Source organism: Humulus lupulus, chromosome 6 (assembly GCF_963169125.1).
Source record: "Humulus lupulus chromosome 6, drHumLupu1.1, whole genome shotgun sequence".
NCBI classification, from domain to species: domain Eukaryota; kingdom Viridiplantae; phylum Streptophyta; class Magnoliopsida; order Rosales; family Cannabaceae; genus Humulus; species Humulus lupulus.
The window spans coordinates 58,065,169-58,084,337 of record NC_084798.1 but is presented as its reverse complement, the minus strand read 5'-3'; the positions used below and the strand labels follow the sequence as shown (position 1 = coordinate 58,084,337).

The following is a 19,169-nucleotide window of genomic DNA, read 5'->3' as shown; positions in this document are numbered from 1 at the left end:
CGCTGGTCCGTTCTGACCATAAACTTACGCCCTAGGAGGTAGGGTCTCCACTTCAGTATAGCAAGAGCTATCACCATTAATTCCCTCTCATACACAGATTTTGTTCGTGTCTGAGATGATAACACCTGACTGTAAAAGGCGACTGGCCTACCATTTTGCATCAACACAGCCCCAAGGCCCACTCCCGAAGCATCCACCTCAAGCACAAAAGGCTCTGAAAAATTGGGCAGCGCCCATCGGAACTGAGCACATGGCTTGCTTAAGCTTCCCGAAAGCTTCTTGAGCCTTAACCGACCAATCAAATGCATCTTTTTTAAGCTCATTTGTCAAAGGCTTCGCAATGCTACCATAGCCTTTGACAAATTTCCGATAATAACCTGTGAGGCCCAAAAATCCTCGTAAGCCTTTGATTGTCCGCGGAACAGGCCAACTTTCCATGGCCTCTATCTTGCTCGGGTCAGCCGATACCCCTTGAGCTGAAATGATGTGACCGAGATACTCTACCTGTGCTTGAGCAAACATACACTTTTTCTGATTGGCATACAACTGATGTTGTTGAAGGCGCTGCAACACCAAGGTCACATGCTGAACGTGCTCCTCCAATGAAGCACTATAGACCAAGATATCATAAAAGAACACCAAGACAAATTTCCTCAAGTAATCGCAAAAAACCTCATTCATAAGTGCTTGGAAAGTTGCTGGGGCATTTGTAAGGTCAAAAGGCATGACAAGGAACTCGTAATGTCCCTCATGAGTTTGAAAAGTTGTCTTCTCCACATCTCGAGTCGTCACGCAAATCTGGTGATACGCTGACGTCAAATCCAACTTGGAGAAGATCTTAGCCCCATGAAGCTCATCTAACAACTCATCGCCGGAATCGGAAACTTATCCGCCACCATTTCTTGATTCAAAGCTCTATAATCTACGCAAAAACGCCAACTCCCATCCTTCTTCTTAACAAGTAACACCGGACTCGAAAAAGGACTAGTGCTTGGGCGAATTATACCTGATTGTAACATCTCAGACACCAACCTCTCAATCTCGTCCTTTTGAACTTGCACATATCGATATGGGCGTACTGAAATAGGCCTAGCTTCTGGCCAAAGGGCAATGGCATGCTCATGGGTGCGGCTAGGTGGTAGTCCCGCTGGCATGGAAAACACCACCCTAAACTCTTGAAGTACACTGCCTACTGTCGAGGGAACTAGTGTTGTCGAGTGGTGTCTCCTTTGACAAAGCCCCAAATTGCACCCAAAACCCCTGAGCCTCCTTCTCCACTGATAATATCATTGCCTTGAGCGAAATAGGCGATTTGCACAAGCTGGGATCACCTTGCAAGGTTACCCACACCCCTGCTATTTCGAACTTCATCACTAATGTGCGCCAATTAACTTGCATATTGCCAAGAGTTTCCAACCACTTAATGCCCAAAATCACATCCGCTCCCCCCAACTCCAACGGTAAGAAATCAGTCACAACGTCCCCAAATCTAGTTCAACTTGTGCACAAATCCTCTCTGTTCTAACCTAGCCTCCAGTGCCTAACAAGACTCCATACACATGTTGTGGCTGTGATTGGGATGCCCGTAGCTGAGACCACGTCCATAGAAATGAAGTTGTGGGTAGCCCCACTATCAATCAAGACAGTAACTGGTTGCTGCCCAATGTGGCCAGCAAGCTTCATGGTATGTGCCGATGTAATGCCCACTAAGGAGTTAAGCGAGAGAGTGGCTAAAGTTTCTTCAGTGTCCACAGTTTCCCCTGAATCAGGTGATGGCGGCGGGGACTCCTCAGGTATAGTCGAATCATCCTCATCCATCATTAGTAAAACTTGCAATAGCTTTTGATCACACTCATGCCCTCGAAAAAACTTTTTACCACATTTGAAACAAACCCCGCGGGCTTTCTTATCTTGGTACTCCACCTCCGTGAGGTAACGGAACGGCGGTTTTTGCGGTGGAGGAGCAGCCGACCGAGATTGAATTGCCAGTGCCGGAGAAGAGGTTGTGACTGGAGGCGTAAGAGAACGACTAATGAATGGGTTGAGGGTTTGTCTGAAAGGTGTAATTGGGCTCAATGTCGTCTTGGGCAGATTGGGCCACGAATGAGGGCCTGTGTGCAGCAATTGGTGGCCTTCTTCCACTCTTTGGGCTGTCTCCATGAGCTGGCCCAAACCCACTGGTTGGAGGATATGCAGGGCAGCTTTGATGTCGTCCTTGAGCCCCCGCATGAAGCTCCCTTCGAGGATATGGTCTGGTACATCTGGTATTCGAGAAGCTAGGAGCTCCCAACGAACTCTATAGTCCTTCATAGTCGTAGTTTGAGTGATCGACATCAACTCTTCGAAGAGAGTCGACTGGAACAGCTCGAAAGTGCAAAATGATGAGTTTCTTCAATGTTGCCCAAGAGGTGATCGGTCGGAGTTGGTTTTCCCATTGAGGCCAGGTGAGAGCATCCCCATCCAAGCCCACAATGGCGGTTTCCAACATCAACTGCTTGGACATCCGTGTGAGCAATCCAACCATTGGGATTATCGCTGCTGAACAAAGGAAGCTCCATTCGAGGCGGCCAATAATCCTGCCCAAAGCTTTGGCCGGAGAAATAAGAGTCCATCTGAACCGGGGGTGGTGGTGGTGCTGACCCAGACGCAGGTAGAATCGGAGCAGACGGTAACCCAGACGAAACTGGAGTTGGAGTTGAAGAAATTTTCCCTTCCAAAGCCCGACAATGCCGATCTGCACTAGTCGCTGTGGTGTCAGTGTTGGGCTTGCCCGGAGCTTGAAGTAGCTAAGCTAGATGGGCAACCAGGTAGTCCATCTTCTTTTCCATGGCAGGCAATCGTTGAACCTCGATTTTCAGCAACTCTAATTCCTTGGGAAAGTGTTGAAACTCAGTCCAAACTGCCTGAATTTCCCGACTGACCTACGACTGAATCGCCTCCACCCTTTCTTCCAAAGCTTCCCACTGAGAATCCTTTTTGGGTCCCATGCCGATTGAGTGCTCTGATACCACTTGATAGGTTAGACTTGCAAATGGTTGGCCAAACAAAGAAAATAGCAGAGAGTTGAAGAGATAGGAATGCCTTAATATTGCACACCATGAAATTCGAGAGCCTGGTCTCTCCCTTTCAGTTACAACTTATCCAAACAATTCACAAAACACTAACAGCTCATACTCTCCCTATTAATACTCCTCCCTACCTTGATAACGTGCACCCTAGCCACACTAAGGCCTAACCCACATAACTAACTCAGTAACAATACTAATCCCTTACTGCCCCTTCACCCTTGCCTCTCCTACTCCTCCTAGCATACGCATAAGTAATAGGTGGCCTATCAAATCTGTATGCTCATGTACTAATCCATCGTTTTCATTGGACTAATTTAATTACTATGTAAAACTATTTTGGCTGTGGGAACGTTCATGTGGAACTTTGGTTTTGTTTTTATGTTTATTTACTTTTTTTTTGGTGAGGAGAGGTCTGTGCATCAATGGTAAGTATTGGGGTTTCCATCACTGTTCGCAAGCATGTCTACCCATTTGTTGCTACTTGTTCTTTGGAATTATATCATTTTAATCATTAAATGGCCAATTATACTAGGTATTTTAATTGAAAAATAGAGAATTGTTGAGTGTAGATGACTTTTTTTTATGGGTTGAGAAGAATATTACTTTTTTCTACCATTTTATATGGGATAAAATTTCACGCTTTCAAATTCAATTGCCTGGAATGGTGAAGTAGTTTTCTATTTATTTCTAGTAAGGGATTGACCTGGATGAGGAGACAGTGGAGCTTCGTGCCAAGGAGATTGGGTGTGAGGCGGGTCAGTGGCCTATGAAGTATCTGGGGTTACCTTTGGGTGCTTCCCCTCGTTCCAAAGGTTTCTAGGAGCCCGTGGTTTCGAGATGTGCCAATCGCTTGGATGGGTGGAAGTGTGCTTTCCTATCTAGGGGTGGTAGATTGACTCTTATTCAATCGAATTTATCTTCTATTCTGGTGTACTATATGTCGCTTTTTCGTATTCCCAAGGGCGTGGTGGATGTTTTGGAGAAGTTGATGCGAGATTTTCTTTGGGAAGGTGCGGATCGCTCTGGTTTTGACCACCTTGTCTCTTGGAAGTTTGTAAATCATGAGGTCAAGGGGGGCTTTGCTGATGAAATGGTTGTGGCAGTTTCCATTGGAAAACAAGTCTGTGGCATAGGGTGGTGAAGAGTAGGTAGGGGGTAGGGGGGGGGGGTGGAGGGTTTTGGGATACTGGTAGAGGGGGGAGGTTGTATGTTCGTGGTCCCTAGAAAGATATTTTGTCTCTTTATGAGGAGTACAATCAGTTGGTTAGGTTCAAGGTTGGGAAGGGGGACCGGATTTGGTTTTGGGAGGAGGTTTGGATTAACGATACTCCTTTAAAGTATCAATTTTTGGACTTATTTATGATTTCCAAGGTTGATAACTGTTTGATTAAGGATTTGGTGGTTTCTGGGGGTGAGGGAGGTTTGGGAAGCCTGGGTGGAATTTGCGTTTTAGAAGGAATCTGTTTGACAGGGAGGTCCCCAGTCTCACTCAGTTGTTTCAGTTGTTGGAGACAGTTGCTCTGCTGGCAATTTTAGAGGACAGAAGGGCATGGACCCCTGACACTAGTGAAATATTCTCTTGCAAGTCTGCCTTTTGGAGGTTAAGTTATGCTCACTTGGGTCCGGAAGAGAAGTGGGCAAAGTCTTTGTGGAGAAGTGTCTCTCCCTCAAAAGTTAAAGTGTTTGGTTGGCTGGTCTTCAAGAATAGATTGAATGTTCATGACAACTTGCAGAGGAGGAGACCCTATGATAAACCACCTCTGACTTTTGTCTACACGCGCAGGGGTAGGAAAGGTAACAGTGGGGGGCTGTAGGGAATAGTTAGTTGAGGAGGTTAGCATTCTGTTATGTGAGTGGTGCTACTGTGTAATAGAGTGTAGGGTACCAGCTGAGGTACTCAGATATAAGGAGAGGAACTCATTTAGGGGTGTGGAGAATTTGGTAGGGTGTAACCCTTTGGGGAGAGACTAGGCTCTCGAATTCCTAGAGATCAATCCAGAAATATTGATTCTGCCTATTTTCTTGTTATTTCTCTGCTGTGTTCTTGTTTGGCTGTGTATTTGACAGGTTGAGTCTACCAAAGTGGTATCAGAGCATCATCCATATGGGACCCAAGCAGCAATTACAAATGAAGTCTTAGATGAGAAATTGGAAGCTGTCCAATTAGAGTTTACGAGAGGCTTGACAGAAGTTCGGACGGAGTTCCAGCAGCTGCCGAAGGAGATTGAATCTCTCAAATCAGAAGTTCAGCGACTACCGGCGATTGAGAAGAAGATGGACTTCATTGTTGCTCATCTTGCTCAGATGTGGCAAGCTACGGGGAAGCCAACCACGGATTCGACGGCGGCGAGTGTAGATCGCCAGCAACGTGCGGTCGAAGGGGAGGTTTCATCACATCCCACTCTGATTTCACCTCCGATCCCAGCTGCCCCAGGGATTTTGACTTCACCGGCGACAGATCATATTCCGTCACCACCGATGGTTTCGCCGTACTCAGGGTTCACAACTCAAGGATATGGGATGGATTTTCGGCCACCTCGGATGGAACTTCTGCTATTTTCTGGTGAAAATTCTGACGGGTGGATTTACAGGGTCGAGAGGTATTTCCTGCTGACCAGGTTGTCGGAATCGCAAATGTTGGAGGTAGCAGTGGTCGGGTTGGAAGGCGATGCCTTGACATGGTTTCAATGGGAGAATCAAAGGAGGCCTGTAACGTCCTGGGCGACTCTCAAGCAGAGGATTCTTCTCCGTTTTCGGGCTGTTCCAGTCGAGTCGGTCTCGGAGGAGTTTATGTCTGTGGTTCAGATCACTTCCATCAAGGACTATCGCCTCCGATGGGAGGCATTGGCTTCGCGGGTGCCGGATGTGCCCGAGCACATATTGGAAGGGAGCTTTGTGAAGGGTCTCAAAGAGGAGATTAAGGGTGCTTTACATATTTTGCAGCCCTTCGGCTTGGTTCAAATCATGGAATCAACCCAAAGAATTGAAGAGGGGCACCAATCCTTTGCAATGGGCCAGGGCTCAAAGGTCTCGGGTGCTAAGACACAATTCAGTCCAATTATACCTAGTCGAACTGTACCGAACCCGCTCAGCACCAGACCGTTGCAACCAGTTCCAGCCACTACCTCGGTTTTTTCCACAGGATCGAGCACAAGAGTCTCAAAAGCAGTGAAGCCTACACCGTTCCGCCAACTGACTGAGGCAGAATATCAAGATAAGAAAGCAAGGGGGGTTTGCTTCAAGTGCGACAAGAAGTTTTTCCGTGGGCATGAGTGTGAACAAAAGTCGCTTCAAGTGTTGTTAACTATGGATGAGGAGGAGCCCGTTTCACCATCGGAATCACCACCACCAACCTCCGATTCCGAGGAAGCATTGGGTTCGGAGGAGACTTTGGCTACTTTGTCCTTGAACTCCCTAGTGGGAATTTCATCTGCCAAACAATGAAATTGGCGGGTCACATTGGGCAGCAGCCAGTCACGGTATTAATAGATAGTGGAGCTACTCATAACTTTATTTCCATGGATGTGGTGACAACTACGGGTATCCCTATTACTCCAACGACATGTTACGATATTCTTTTGGGGACGGGAGGGAAGGTAAGGACTGAAGGAATTTGCTCAAGTGGAATTGGATTTGGGCGCATTAATGGCAGTCACAGATTTTTTGCCCTTGGAATTAGGAGGTGCGGATGTGATACTGGGCATTAAGTGGCTTGAGACATTGGGAAATATGCAAGTTAATTGGAAAACAATGGTTATGCGCTTTGAGATGGCAGGAGCTTGGGTTACTTTACAAGGAGATCCAAGTTTATGCAAGTCCCCTATATCGTTAAAGGCAATGATTCATATTGTGGAACATGAGGGCATGGGGTTTTGGGTCCAATTGGGGGCTGTGAGGCTCCAAGAAGTGAGCGGGCAGGAAGAGTATTCGCAGCCTGTGGCAGATTTACTTCAACAGTACAACAATGTGTTTGACACGCCAGCTGGTTTACCACCTTGTAGAGTCCGAGAGCATTCCATTACTTTGAGGGAAGGAGTGGGGCCGATTTCGGTGAGACCCTATCGGTACAAAGGTACAAAAGGATGAAATTGAGCGACTAGTAAAGAAGATGATTCAGGCAGGGATTATTTGGCCAAGTACAAGCCCTTTCTCTAGCCCAGTTTTGTTAGTCAAGAAGAAAGATGGGAGTTGGCGATTTTGCGTTGATTACCGAGCACTTAATAGGGAAACGGTGGCGGATAAGTTTCCTATTCCAGTGATCGATGAATTGTTGGATGAACTTCATGGTGCACAAGTGTTTTCTAAGCTGGATTTGGAATCGTGGTACCATAAAATTCAGGTTGCTGCTTGGGACATCGAAAAGAAAGTCTTTCGAACACATGAGGGTCACTACGAGTTTTTGGTCATGCTCTTCGGCCTCACAAATGCCCCAGCCACATTCCAAGGCCTCATGAATGAGGTCTTTCGGGAACTCTTACGGAAATTTGTCTCGTGTTTTTCGACGATATTTTGATCTATAGCTCATCTTTGGCGGAGCACTTGCGTCATGTTGAGTTGGTTTTGACGAAGCTGCATTATCATGGCTTATATGCCAATAGGAAGAAGTGTCTATTTGCCCAAGCTCGTGTAGAATATCTTGGCCATGTCATTTCAGCTCAAGAGGTGGCAGCGAATTTGAGTAAGCTCGAGGCGATGAGAAAATGGCCTGTTCCAAAGTCGATTAAGGAATTGAGGGGGTTCCTAGGACTCACGGGATACTACAGAAAATTCGTCGAAGGATATGGACATATTGCTCGGCCTCTGACAGAACAATTGAAAAAGGATGCCTTCGGCTGGACTTCAGATGCGCATGAAGCGTTCATTCAGCTCAATGAGGCCATATGTCACGTACCCGTTTTAGCCTTACCAGATTTTTCTGTACCATTTGTGTTGGAGGCTGATGCTTCGGGGTCGGTGTTGGGCGCTGTTCTGATGCAAAACTAGGGGCCAATAGCCTTTTACAGTCAAGTTTTGTGTCCATGGGCTAGGACCAAATCGGTTTATGAGCGAGAGTTGATGGCGATTGTGTTAGCTATCCAAAAATGGCGACCATACTTATTGGGGCGTAAGTTTCTGATCAGAATAGATCAAAAGAGTCTTAAGTACCTCCTAGAGCAAAGATTAGATGCCACGAAACATCAGAAATGGCTCACCAAGCTGCTTGGTTACGACTTTGATATACAATACCGACCCGGATTGGAAAACAAAGCGGCTGACGCGTTGTCGAAGGTGTACAGTGAGGGCTTCTTGGCTGCTATCTCCATCCCTAGTGTGTTATCCATGACTGATCTATAGGCACACATTGCGTCGGACCCAACCTTGTCTAAAGTGGTTCGGGATTTGGAGAAAGGACAAGACGGTGGGGGATATTCCTTGGTCCAGGGCTGTTTAAAGTTCAAGGGTAGAGTAGTACTTCCAGCCACCTCTCCATTCATCTCGTTGCTTCTTCAAGAGTATCACGACACTAAGGTGGGGGGACATTCATGAGTTTTCAAGACTTTTCAGGGACTGGCAGCAGATTTTGTATTGGTCGGGGATGCGAAATGTCCAAAAATTTGTTGCGGCATGTGCAGTTTTCCAACAAAGCAAGTATATGGCTCAGTCCCCTGTGGGATTGCTGCAGCCCCTCCCTATTCTGGAGCAAGTTTGGAGGGATATTTCATTAGATTTTATAGAAGGTTTACCAATCTCGAATTGATTTGATACCATTCTGGTGGTAGTGGATCGTTTGACGAAGTATGGGCATTTTGTTGCACTGAGGCATCCATTCACAGCAGTTACGGCGGCTGAAATTTTTGTCAAAGAAATAGTCAAGTTGCATGGTATTCCTCTCTCCACCGCGTCGGATAGAGACAAGATTTTTTTGAGCCTTTTTTGGAAGGAGTTATTCCGTTTGCAAGGCACACTTCTTAAACATAGCATAACATATCACCCTCAATCCGATGGGCAAACAGAAGTAGTTAATCATTGTTTGGAAACATACCTTCGCTGCTTTGTGAGTACCAAGCCCAAGCAGTGGTCTAGATGGCTGTCGTGGGCTGAGCATTGGTATAACACAGCTTTCCACTCATCAGCGGGTATGACACCATTTAAGGCCTTGTATCTCCGTGACCCTCCGCCTCTTGTTCGTTTTGAGGCTGCAAGCACTCGGGTTTCTGCAGTAGACCAGAATTTGAGGGATCGGGATGACATACTCAGTTTGCTTAAGCAAAATTTGCACCAAGCTTAGCAAAAGATGAAGATTCAGGCCGACCGCAAGTGACGAGATGTTCAGTTTGAGGTGGGCGATTTGGTTTACGTCAAGCTCAGGCCATATAGACAGAGGATAGTAGCAAAAAGATTGAATGAGAAGTTGGCCCCTCGCTATTTTGGACCCTTTCCAATCACAGCCAAAATAGGTGCAGCGGCTTATCGACTTCAGCTTCCACCTGATGCTTCGATCCACCCAATGTTTCATGCTTCCATGCTCAAAGCTGCTCTTGGTCCGACCCAACAAGCTACTGTGCTTCCTCCTGGGTTGTCCGCGGATTTGGAGTGGTCCTTAAAGCCAGAGGCTGTGTTGGAAGTGAGGCCAGGTACGCACAAGGCAGCACCACAGACACTAATCAAATGGGCACACTTACCAGCTTTTGAAGCTAACTTGGAAAGATTTTCAGGTTGTCCAGGATCAATTTCCCCATTTCCACCTTGAGGACAAGGTGAGACTTCTGGGCGGCGGTATTGATAGACCACCTTTGACTTTTGTCTACATGCGCAGGCGTAGGAAAGGTAACAATGGGGGGGGGGGGGGGCTGTAGGGGATAGTTAGTTGAGGAGGTTAGCATTCTGTTATGTGAGTGGTGCTACTGTGTAATAGAGTGTAGGGCACCAGCTGAGGTACTCAGATATAAGAAGGAGAGGAACTCATTTAGGGGTGTGGAGAATTTGGTAGGGTGTAACCCTTTGGGGAGAGACTAGGCTCTCAAATTCCTAGAGATAAATCCAGAAATATTGATTCATTTTCTGCCTATTTTCTTGTTATTTCTCTGCTGTGTATTTGACAGGTTGAGTCTACCACCCTATCATTGTTTATCTCCTAGTTGGTGCGTTTGTTGTAAGATTGCAGGGGAATCAACTAGACACTTATTCCTGGAGGTGTCATTTTGCTAGGAAGGTGTGGGGTAAGGTCTTGGCTGAGTTTGGTGTCCTTTGGTGTATTCCTTTTACTTGTTCACAATTGTTTTTGAGTTGGTTAGAGGGAGGCAAAAGGGTGTCTCGGTTGTGGCAGACTACCTTGCTAGCGACTTTTTGGGCCTTATGGCTTGAAAGGAATAGTAGAATTTTTGAAGGTGTCTTTAACTCAATTGAGGCTATTTGGGATAAGATTAAGTTTTGGGTTGCAACTTGGGTGTATAGAACCTAGTTTTATGCAGGGGTTTCTTTTTTGGATCTTATTAGAGATAGGGGCAATTTTTGGCTTTAAAGTTGGGGGTGGGTGTTTGTTGTGGGGTTTTGGTGGTTTGTTTTTTGTGATTGCTTTGTAACCACGGTATTCCTCTGCCAAAAGTGAGGTCTCTCAATAATGTTGAGAGGGGGTCAGTCTCTGACTAAGTCCTCTATCTTTTTTTTAAAAAATAACGGATTGAGATACCTATTTTTGTTTTCTTATAAAATAACACTACTTGTATTATTAATATATTAAGGGATAATTGCGGCATAAGTACCCAATATTTAGGTTTTGTACGTGGCATAGACCCAATGTTTATTTTTAGTGGCAATAATATCCAAAGTCAGTAAAAGTGTAATTTCGTCAGCCTCCTCTGTTAGGTCTCCATTTCGTGATAACTGGACCAACAAGTGTGAGGAGGCTGACGAAATTATACTTTTACTGACTTTGGGTACTATTGCCACTAAAAATAAATATTGGGTCTATGCCGCGTACAAAACCCAAACATTGGGTACTTATGCTGCAAATATCCCATATATTAATAATACAAGGAGTAGATTGAAGTACAGTAACATACTACCCAAAACTAACAAAAACAAGAAAATAGAAGCAACATTTTCCTAAAAACAAAATCAACAGAAAACTGCCAGACTATATTCAGAGACGGCAAATTTGTGAAACAGAAAGCTGCAAAAACAGGTTACAAAATATACTGCCAATTCCGAAACATGACTTCAGAAAAAGATATCTTTGAATTCTCACTTTGAAGTTTGAACAATTACACAGCCATTCAGATCCTGATCTTCACCCACAATATCTCCCCAGATTCTTCTTTATCATCAAATATTCTCTTATTTCTCTCCAGCCACAAAGCCCACCATACAGCCATGGTCACCACCTTCCATAGCAGCTGCCTCCTTCTATCACCTATTATAAACATAGACAAAATATCTATGCATTGAGGAGGTATAACTCATTCCATGCCAAATTCCTTCAGTACTTTGAACCATAGCTCCAGTGAGAAAGAACAATGAAGGAATACATGATCAGCATTTTCTCCATTAAGGTCTTCTATTTTGCAAAACATCATTGGCACTAGTACAATTTAAAGACAGCAACCAAACAAAAATCTTCACTTTTCTTGGAATGGGACTCTTCCAAAAAAATTCTAATTGAGATACCTAATTAATATTGTAAAGTAGGTGGTTTTAGGAAATTTAAGGCTATCATAGGGCCATTTGAGAGTGATGTATGGCCAAGTTTAGTGTTTATTCCTTATTTTTGTTACTTCTTCATTTATGCTTGCTTACTCTTCTTTCACTTGCTGGAGTTTAATACTCTTATATTTACTTTTGCATGTTATGTGCCAGGCTAAAGTTGCCTTGGACAGCCTTGAAGTTCCTGTTGGGTAAGCTGATTTGTTATCATATTCAGTCATTTCCTGTCAACTCTTTAAAATCTCTACTAATTAAGTGTATCGTTTGGTAGTTCTTTTGTTTTGTTTTTTTTCCCACTCAAATTTCATAGCATGCCAGTCGGCCACTCTATTGCAAGAATCTAGGTTTAAGAGTTCACACCTTTTTTCCTTTTATTGGGAGCTTCTCTTAAAGATTATTAGACTATTGTACAAACAGGTCAAGCTTGGTCACAGTTTTCTCTCAACAATCAAAGTCCCATAGTTGTTCCTGATTGGTTCGTTGAAATTTGACATAAACTAAAAAATGAAATTGCGTAAACCATGAAAAATTGGCATATCAGCTTCAAGTTTCAAGCTTCAATGAGCCTTCATATTAGATTTGGACAATAATAATGATAATGTGTGAGAGTAAATTTTACTCCTGGAATTCAGGCATTAGATCAAGCTTCAGACTATTATTTGTGACCTTAAATGGTTAGAGAAGCTTTTTTTTTTCCCCAATAAAAGGCATCTTTTAAGGACAAGATATCTCCAAAAGAGAGAAAATCTGAGGACAGATTACAGAATAGAACTCCACTCCCTCACCAAATCTGAGAATAATAAAATTTTAAACTCATTTACATTGAGAATCCATAACACTATGTTTAATTCTTTTATTATTCCCTGCTTTTTCTTCAGAAAATGTCATAATAAATCAAATAAAGATGTAATAAACTTCCAAGGATTTCACATATGTGATCTAAACGTTGGTATTTTAACAGTTTAGGATGTATTCCTAGAAAGTTTTATTTAGCTATAAATTTATATTTTTATTATTTATGATTTTTAGATATAATATTATATTATTTATTTATTTATGATTTTTATTTGAGTTCAAGATAGGATTATATAGGTCCATTTCCTTACACTAAGATTTCACTTGTCTGATCAGTTGTGTCCTTGTTGAAGATGGGAAGGTCATAGCCTCGGGAAGAAATCGAACTACTGAGACACGAAATGTAAATCATCTGTTTCTCTTAACAAGTACCCTGACATTACTTCAGTTTACTCTCTCATGGACTCTACATTAGCTTACTTTATTATTCTGTTAACTTGGTTTTTTATTGCTTGTTTTTAAATGGATGCTCTTTGAAACCTTTTCAACAAGAAAACACACACACACACACTCACACACAAGAAAGAAAGAAGCCGTGGTCATAAGCAGAGCCTAGTGCTATTACATCTCTCCTTACAAATAGGTCTTAGATTTGAATCCCCCTTCCCCAAAGTCAAAATGAAAAAAAAAATGCCATTATGCTTCTTACAGAATGGAGCAAACCAAAACTAGTTTTGTAATTTCAGGGCACATGAGAAAAATGCTAATCAGGGGTAAAGTACAACTCTTAGCAAAAGTTGGAGGCTAAAGGGTATCTTGTCCAAGTTAGTTTGAACTTCCTAGAAGTAATAAAGAAAATGTAAAATGTGGTAAATTATTCAAAATAAATAAGGAAACATAAGATCATTAGATATTAACCAAGATAGCAACAAGTCATGCATTGCTAACAATTGGTAGCAAGCTGGGAGTGATAATATCTATTCATCATCTCAAGGGGGAGTTTTGTAATATTGTTTATACCTGTTATTAGTTGTATTCCAAACAAGGGAAGTTATCTCTAGTCGTTTTCCTCCTATGGTTGTGTAGAAATAGTGATAGATTTAGGGTGTCTTGTACAGCTAAGCATAGGTTGTAATATTTATTTCTTTCCTTTTTTAGCAATCTTGTACATTGTAATTTGCCTATATATTGGCCTTTCTATTCTTCAATAAAATCAGATTAGAAGAATTAATCCCAGAACAACTACATGGTTGTAATATATATTTCTTTCCTTTTTTAGCAATCTTGTACATTGTAATTTGCCTATATATTGGCCTTTCTATTCTTCAATAAAATCAGATTAGAAGAATTAATCCCAGAACAACTACATGGTATTAGAGCATTTGTAGTCCAAAAATTGGGAAACCTTTCCAATTTTTTTTCTCTGCCATTTCTTAAAAAAAATTAGGGTTTCGTTCTTTGAGGCTCAAAGTTAGAAATCTTTTTAGAGTTGTCTTCTAATCTCACCTCCTGCCCAGAAAGATTGCCCCACCTTCGATCGACAAAACCCCAAATCTCGTGGTCTAGAAGAGTGGCGCGTGAGTCACACGCGCCACTCCACGTCTTCTCCCACGCGCGCGTGTAGGCGCGTGACAACGCCGCCGGCCATCTTTCTCCAGCGTCTTCCTCCTCGGCACTTCCTATTGTGGTTGTGACTCTTCATCTCAGGTTCTCCCACCATTTCATCAAAGAATTGCATTTTTGTGCCAAGTTTTTCCATCTATCTTGACTTCATAAACATCTTTTTTTCCGCTGCCCATTCATCATGAAAATCCAATCTCCAAATTTCATGGCTCCTCCATCTCAGCCAATTAATCTCATAAATTTGTTTCAACTTCATGAGAGCCCTCTACCAACCAACTGTCACAAAGTCAGCCACATCTCAAAGGAACAAAGTTTGCCACCTCTCAAAACACCTCCGAACCCTCTTCGACAATTTTTGCAGTAGCTACAACCACATACAATCGAGGCAAACGTCAATATAATGTGTCATCAAAGTTCTTCATTTCACACATTTACTGCATCCGCCAACAAAGGTCTTTGGATAGTGGATTCAGGAGCTTCCGACCACATGACGGGTGATTTACTAGTCTTCACCACCTTCAAACAATGTGCTCATTGCCCCACAGTCAGAATTGCCGATGGATCCCTCTCAAAAGTGATGGGGAGTGGTTTCATAAAATTATCAGATGATCTTCTCCTTTCATCTGTTCTATTTGTCCCTAAATTAAGTTGCAATCTTCTCTCAATAAGAAAACTCACAAGAGACTTGAATTGTGTGACTAAATTCTATCCAAATTTTTGTGAATTTCAGGTTGTGGGCTCGGCAAAGGTGATTGGCAGTGCTAAAATGCATGGACTCTATATTCTCAAGGATTCTCCTAAAAGTAAACAAGTTCACAAATCAAGTTGTGGTAACCATTTAAATTCTATTTCTCATTCTGTCTGTTTCGAATGACAATCTTATCATGTTGTGGCATTTTCGACTTGGACATCCAAATTTTGGTTATCTTGAAAAACTCTTTCCTCAGTTATTTATCCACAAACAACCAAAATTCTTTCACTGTGAAGCCTGTCAACTTGCTAAACACACTCGAAACTCTTATCCCAATTTTTCTTACAAACCTTCAAAACCTTTTTCACTGATACACAGTGATATTTGGGGACCCTCACGGGTAACAAATATCAATGGATCTAGATGGTTCGTATCCTTTATCGATGATCACACTAGGACAACATGGACCTTTCTCATGAAAGAAAAAATCAGAAACTGCTTCTGTCTTTCAAAATTTCCATTCCATGATTCAAAATCAATTCAACCAAAAAATCCAAATTATGAAAACTGACAATGGGAAGGAATATTTTAACTCCATTCTTGGTCCATACTTGTTAGAGCAAGAGATTGTTCATATTAGTTCATGTGTTGATACTCCACTGCAAAATGAGGTGGCTGAGAGAAAAAACAGACATCTTCTTGAAGTTTCTAGGTCAATCATGCTTTCAAATAATGTTCCGAAACAGTTTTGGGGGGAAGCCGTACTCACAGCCACCTATCTCGTAAATCGTATGCCTAGCTGAGTACTACAATTCAAAACCCCAAGAAATCTGTTACTCGCAACATTCCCTCATATCTCAACTTTCTCCTCAAATCTTCCACTCAAAGTCTTCGACTGTACTGCCTTTGTCCATATTTATGATCACAAAAGAACAAAGCTTGATCCAAAGTCTCACAAATGTCTCTTCATCGGCTATTCCAGCACTCAAAAGGGATACAAATGTTACTCCCCAGTTACAAAGAGGGTTAAAACACTATGGATGCCACCTTTTTTGAACACCAATCTTTCTTTCCCAAACCTGGTATTCAGGGGGAGCATTCAAAGGAATATCAGATTTGGGAAACTCTTCATGATCATCAGGCTGCATTTCTTCAACTCAATGTCTTCACACATGAACATCATCAAACTGCTCAACCCTTACTTGTGTTGTCACAGTCAACTGGTTCTCCCTTGCATTCTTCTTTGCCTATCCAACCAAATCTCAGCCCAGAAAATACATCCAGCCCGTCCTCCTCACTTCCTATAGTCAGTCCGACCTCATTTTCCGTCGATGAAAATCCGAACACTCTCTCAAATGTACCACCACTTCAAACTCAAGCACAATTTGATATAGGTAACAAAGAACTTCGTGTTTATAGCAGAAGAAAAGCTGGGAATATAGAGGTCAACATGCAAGACAAGGACTGTTCAAACACTCAACCGAGCTCTCGCAACCTTGAAAATCATGAAGGTATGGATTCTATGACTCATGAGTTAGTTTCTCCTACTATTGATGACATTAACCTGCCTATTACTCTTCGAAAGGGTGTCAAAACTTGTACTAATCACCCAATAGAGAAATATGTTGCCTATGGGAAACTAACACCTATGTACTGAGTCTTTGTCTCTTCCCTTGATCTTATTCAGATTCCTACAGACATTTATGAGGCCTTGAAAGATCCTAAATGGAAGATTGCAGTCGATGAAGAAATCAATGCTCTTGAGAAAAATGGTACTTGGGTTCTCACCGAGTTACCTCAAGGAAAGCGGACAGTTGGTTGTAAGTGGATTTTTACCGTCAAGTATAACTCAGATTGGAGTATCAACAGATTCAAGGCTCAGTTGGTCGCGAAAGGGTTCACTCAATCATATGGTGTTGACTATCAGGAGACCGTTGCTCCCGTCGCCAAGCTTAATACAGTAAGAGTTTTGTTATCACTTGCTGTAAATTGTGATTGGCCTTTATATCAGTTGGATGTAAAAATGCCTTCTTGAATGGGGGACTCGAAGAAGAAGTCTATATGGAAATTCCACTAGGGATGAAAAAATACTCCAATGGTCGAGTAGTGTGCAAACTTCTCAAATCTCTTTATGGCTTGAAACAGTCACCTTGGGCATGGTTTGATAGATTTGCAAAGATAGTTATTAAACATGGATATACTCAAAGCCAGGCTGATCATACCCTGTTTGTTAAGTTCTCTTTAACAGGGAAGCTGACAATTTTCATTGTCTATGTGGATGACATAATCCCAACTGGAGACGATTCATGCGAAATTTCAGATCTCAAAAGACTTTTTGCCTCAGAGTTTGAAATTAAAGATTTAGGACCCCTCAAATACTTTCTTGGAATGGAAGTAGCCCGATCCAAAGATGGAATTGTTATATCTCAAAGAAAGTATATTCTAGACCTTTTAAAAGAAATTGGAATGATTGGAAGTAAGCCTGTTGACACTCCAATGGATCCAAACTTGAAAGCAATTCGAAGTGAGGATTCAACTCCAGTAGAGAGGGGGAGTTATCAAAGATTAGTGGGGAAACTAATCTATCTCTCTCATACTAGACCTGATATCGCTTTCTCTGTTTGCGTGGTAAGCCAACACATGCACAATCCTTTCGAGGAGCATTTGGAAGCAGTTCGTCGTATTCTAAGATATTTAAAAATGACACCAGGTCTTGGTTTGCACTTCAGAAAACACAACAATCGAGACTTAGAAGTCTACACAGATTCTAGTTGGGCTGGACAGCTGACCGACAGACGATCAACCAGTAGTTATTGCACCTATGTATGGGGTAATTTAGTCATTTGGCAAAGCAAAAAGCAGTCTGTGGTCTCAAGGAGTAGTGCAGAGTCAGAATATCGTGCTTTGGCCTTAGGTATATGGGAAGGAATGTGGCTCAAAAGGCTAATTAATGAGTTGAGAATTGACTCTCCTGAGTCATTTAAGATGTACAGTGATAGTCAAGCTGCAATCAACATTGCTAAGAATCCGGTTCACCATGATAGAACTAAACATGTTGAAATCGACCGACACTTCATTTTTGAAAAAGTAAATTCAAAGGTTATTGAGCTCAACTACATTCCCACAAAGAAACAGATTGTCGACATCCTAACAAAAGTCCTACCAAAAACGAGTTTTGAAGAATTTAATTCCAAGTTGGGTTTGTATAACATATACAACACAACTTGAGGGGGAGTGTAGAAATAGTGATAGATTTAGGGTGTCTTATACAGCTAAGCATAGGTTGTAATATTTATTTTTTTATTTTTTTAGCTATCTTGTACATTGTAATTTGCCTATATATTGGCCTTTCTATTCTTCAATAAAATCAGATTAGAAGACTTAATCCCCAAAACAACTACAGGTTGTATTAGGACTAATAGAGGATGCACATTTTACTTTTACCAAAGACTTCTTACGATAAGACATCAAACGCATTTGTCTACTAATATTACTAACAATATATACAATAGGTCCCATTCAAAGGGAGCTTGATCGTCGTCAGATTTCTCATATACATCACACAAGTACTGAAGTACGACATCACCACCAGGCTAATAATAGAGAGCTTGTTGGGAAATTTTTCTTTTGGCCTTATGGCATCAGACACCACCATCAAACAAGTTTTTATGATCTTATTGCCTTTTAGTTTATATATTGTTCAAAGGCATGCAGGCTACAAGACATGCAGAGATGGAAGCAATTGATTCTCTCCTTGAACTGTGGCAGAAAAGGGGACATTCGAAGTTTGAAATTGCTGAAAAGTTTTCAAAGTGCATGCTCTATGTTACATGTGAACCATGCATCATGTGTGCTACTGCTTTGTCAATTCTTGGTATGCTCTACTTCTTTTACTGTTATAATGAAAGTTACTTTTGTAAATTGTTAATGCTCAAGTGATTTTCTTAATCTGCTATAGGTATAAAAGAAGTTTTCTTTGGATGTGCTAATGAGAAATTTGGAGGATGTGGGTCCGTTTTGTCATTGCACTCAAGTAACCCTGAACCACACATTAGGTTTATTCCTGAACTTAAATCAAAAGCAAGATTTTCTGTTTCTCTTTTGGTTACTTCACAATGTTCTACCGGGACGATTGGTGAATTTTATTTTTCTTGATGAAATACTTGATGCAAATCTTGAGTTTAATTGTCAAAAGAGGTGTACGTGTCTTTGTGCACTTTGTTGCATGTGTTCAATCCATCACTGCAAAATGCTTGGTCATGTTCGACAAAGTTAGCTGCTAGGATGAGAAAATCAACATTGTTGCAGCT

General features: G+C 42.1%; 2 protein-coding genes across 4 annotated transcripts in view; both read left to right on the top strand.

Moving 5' to 3' along the window:
* The window catches only part of LOC133782199 (tRNA-specific adenosine deaminase TAD2), a 46,286-nt gene that overhangs the window by 19,809 nt on the left and 7,308 nt on the right, over window positions 1-19,169 (top strand). For 2 of the 3 annotated variants that reach the window (XM_062221412.1, XM_062221413.1), the window contains exons 3-6: window positions 11,904-11,941; window positions 12,882-12,948; window positions 18,574-18,733; window positions 18,818-18,914. In XM_062221412.1, the coding sequence (XP_062077396.1) occupies window positions 11,904-11,941; window positions 12,882-12,948; window positions 18,574-18,733; window positions 18,818-18,914 (362 nt within the window). The remainder of the gene's footprint in view (window positions 1-11,903; window positions 11,942-12,881; window positions 12,949-18,573; window positions 18,734-18,817; window positions 18,915-19,169) is intronic. The other variant, XM_062221414.1, reaches the window with a different exon arrangement.
* On the top strand, window positions 12,955-18,365 carry LOC133782197 (uncharacterized mitochondrial protein AtMg00810-like). The gene is made up of 2 exons (XM_062221411.1): window positions 12,955-16,370; window positions 16,547-18,365. Exon 2 carries the CDS (start codon window positions 16,921-16,923, stop codon window positions 18,085-18,087), a length of 1,167 nt encoding a protein of 388 aa, XP_062077395.1. The 5' UTR covers window positions 12,955-16,370; window positions 16,547-16,920; the 3' UTR covers window positions 18,088-18,365.

Coding starts and splice junctions, on each gene's coding strand:
- LOC133782197 (XM_062221411.1), top strand. CDS start 16,921: ATGGAAATTCCACTAGGGATGAAAAAATACTCCAATGGTCGAGTAGTG.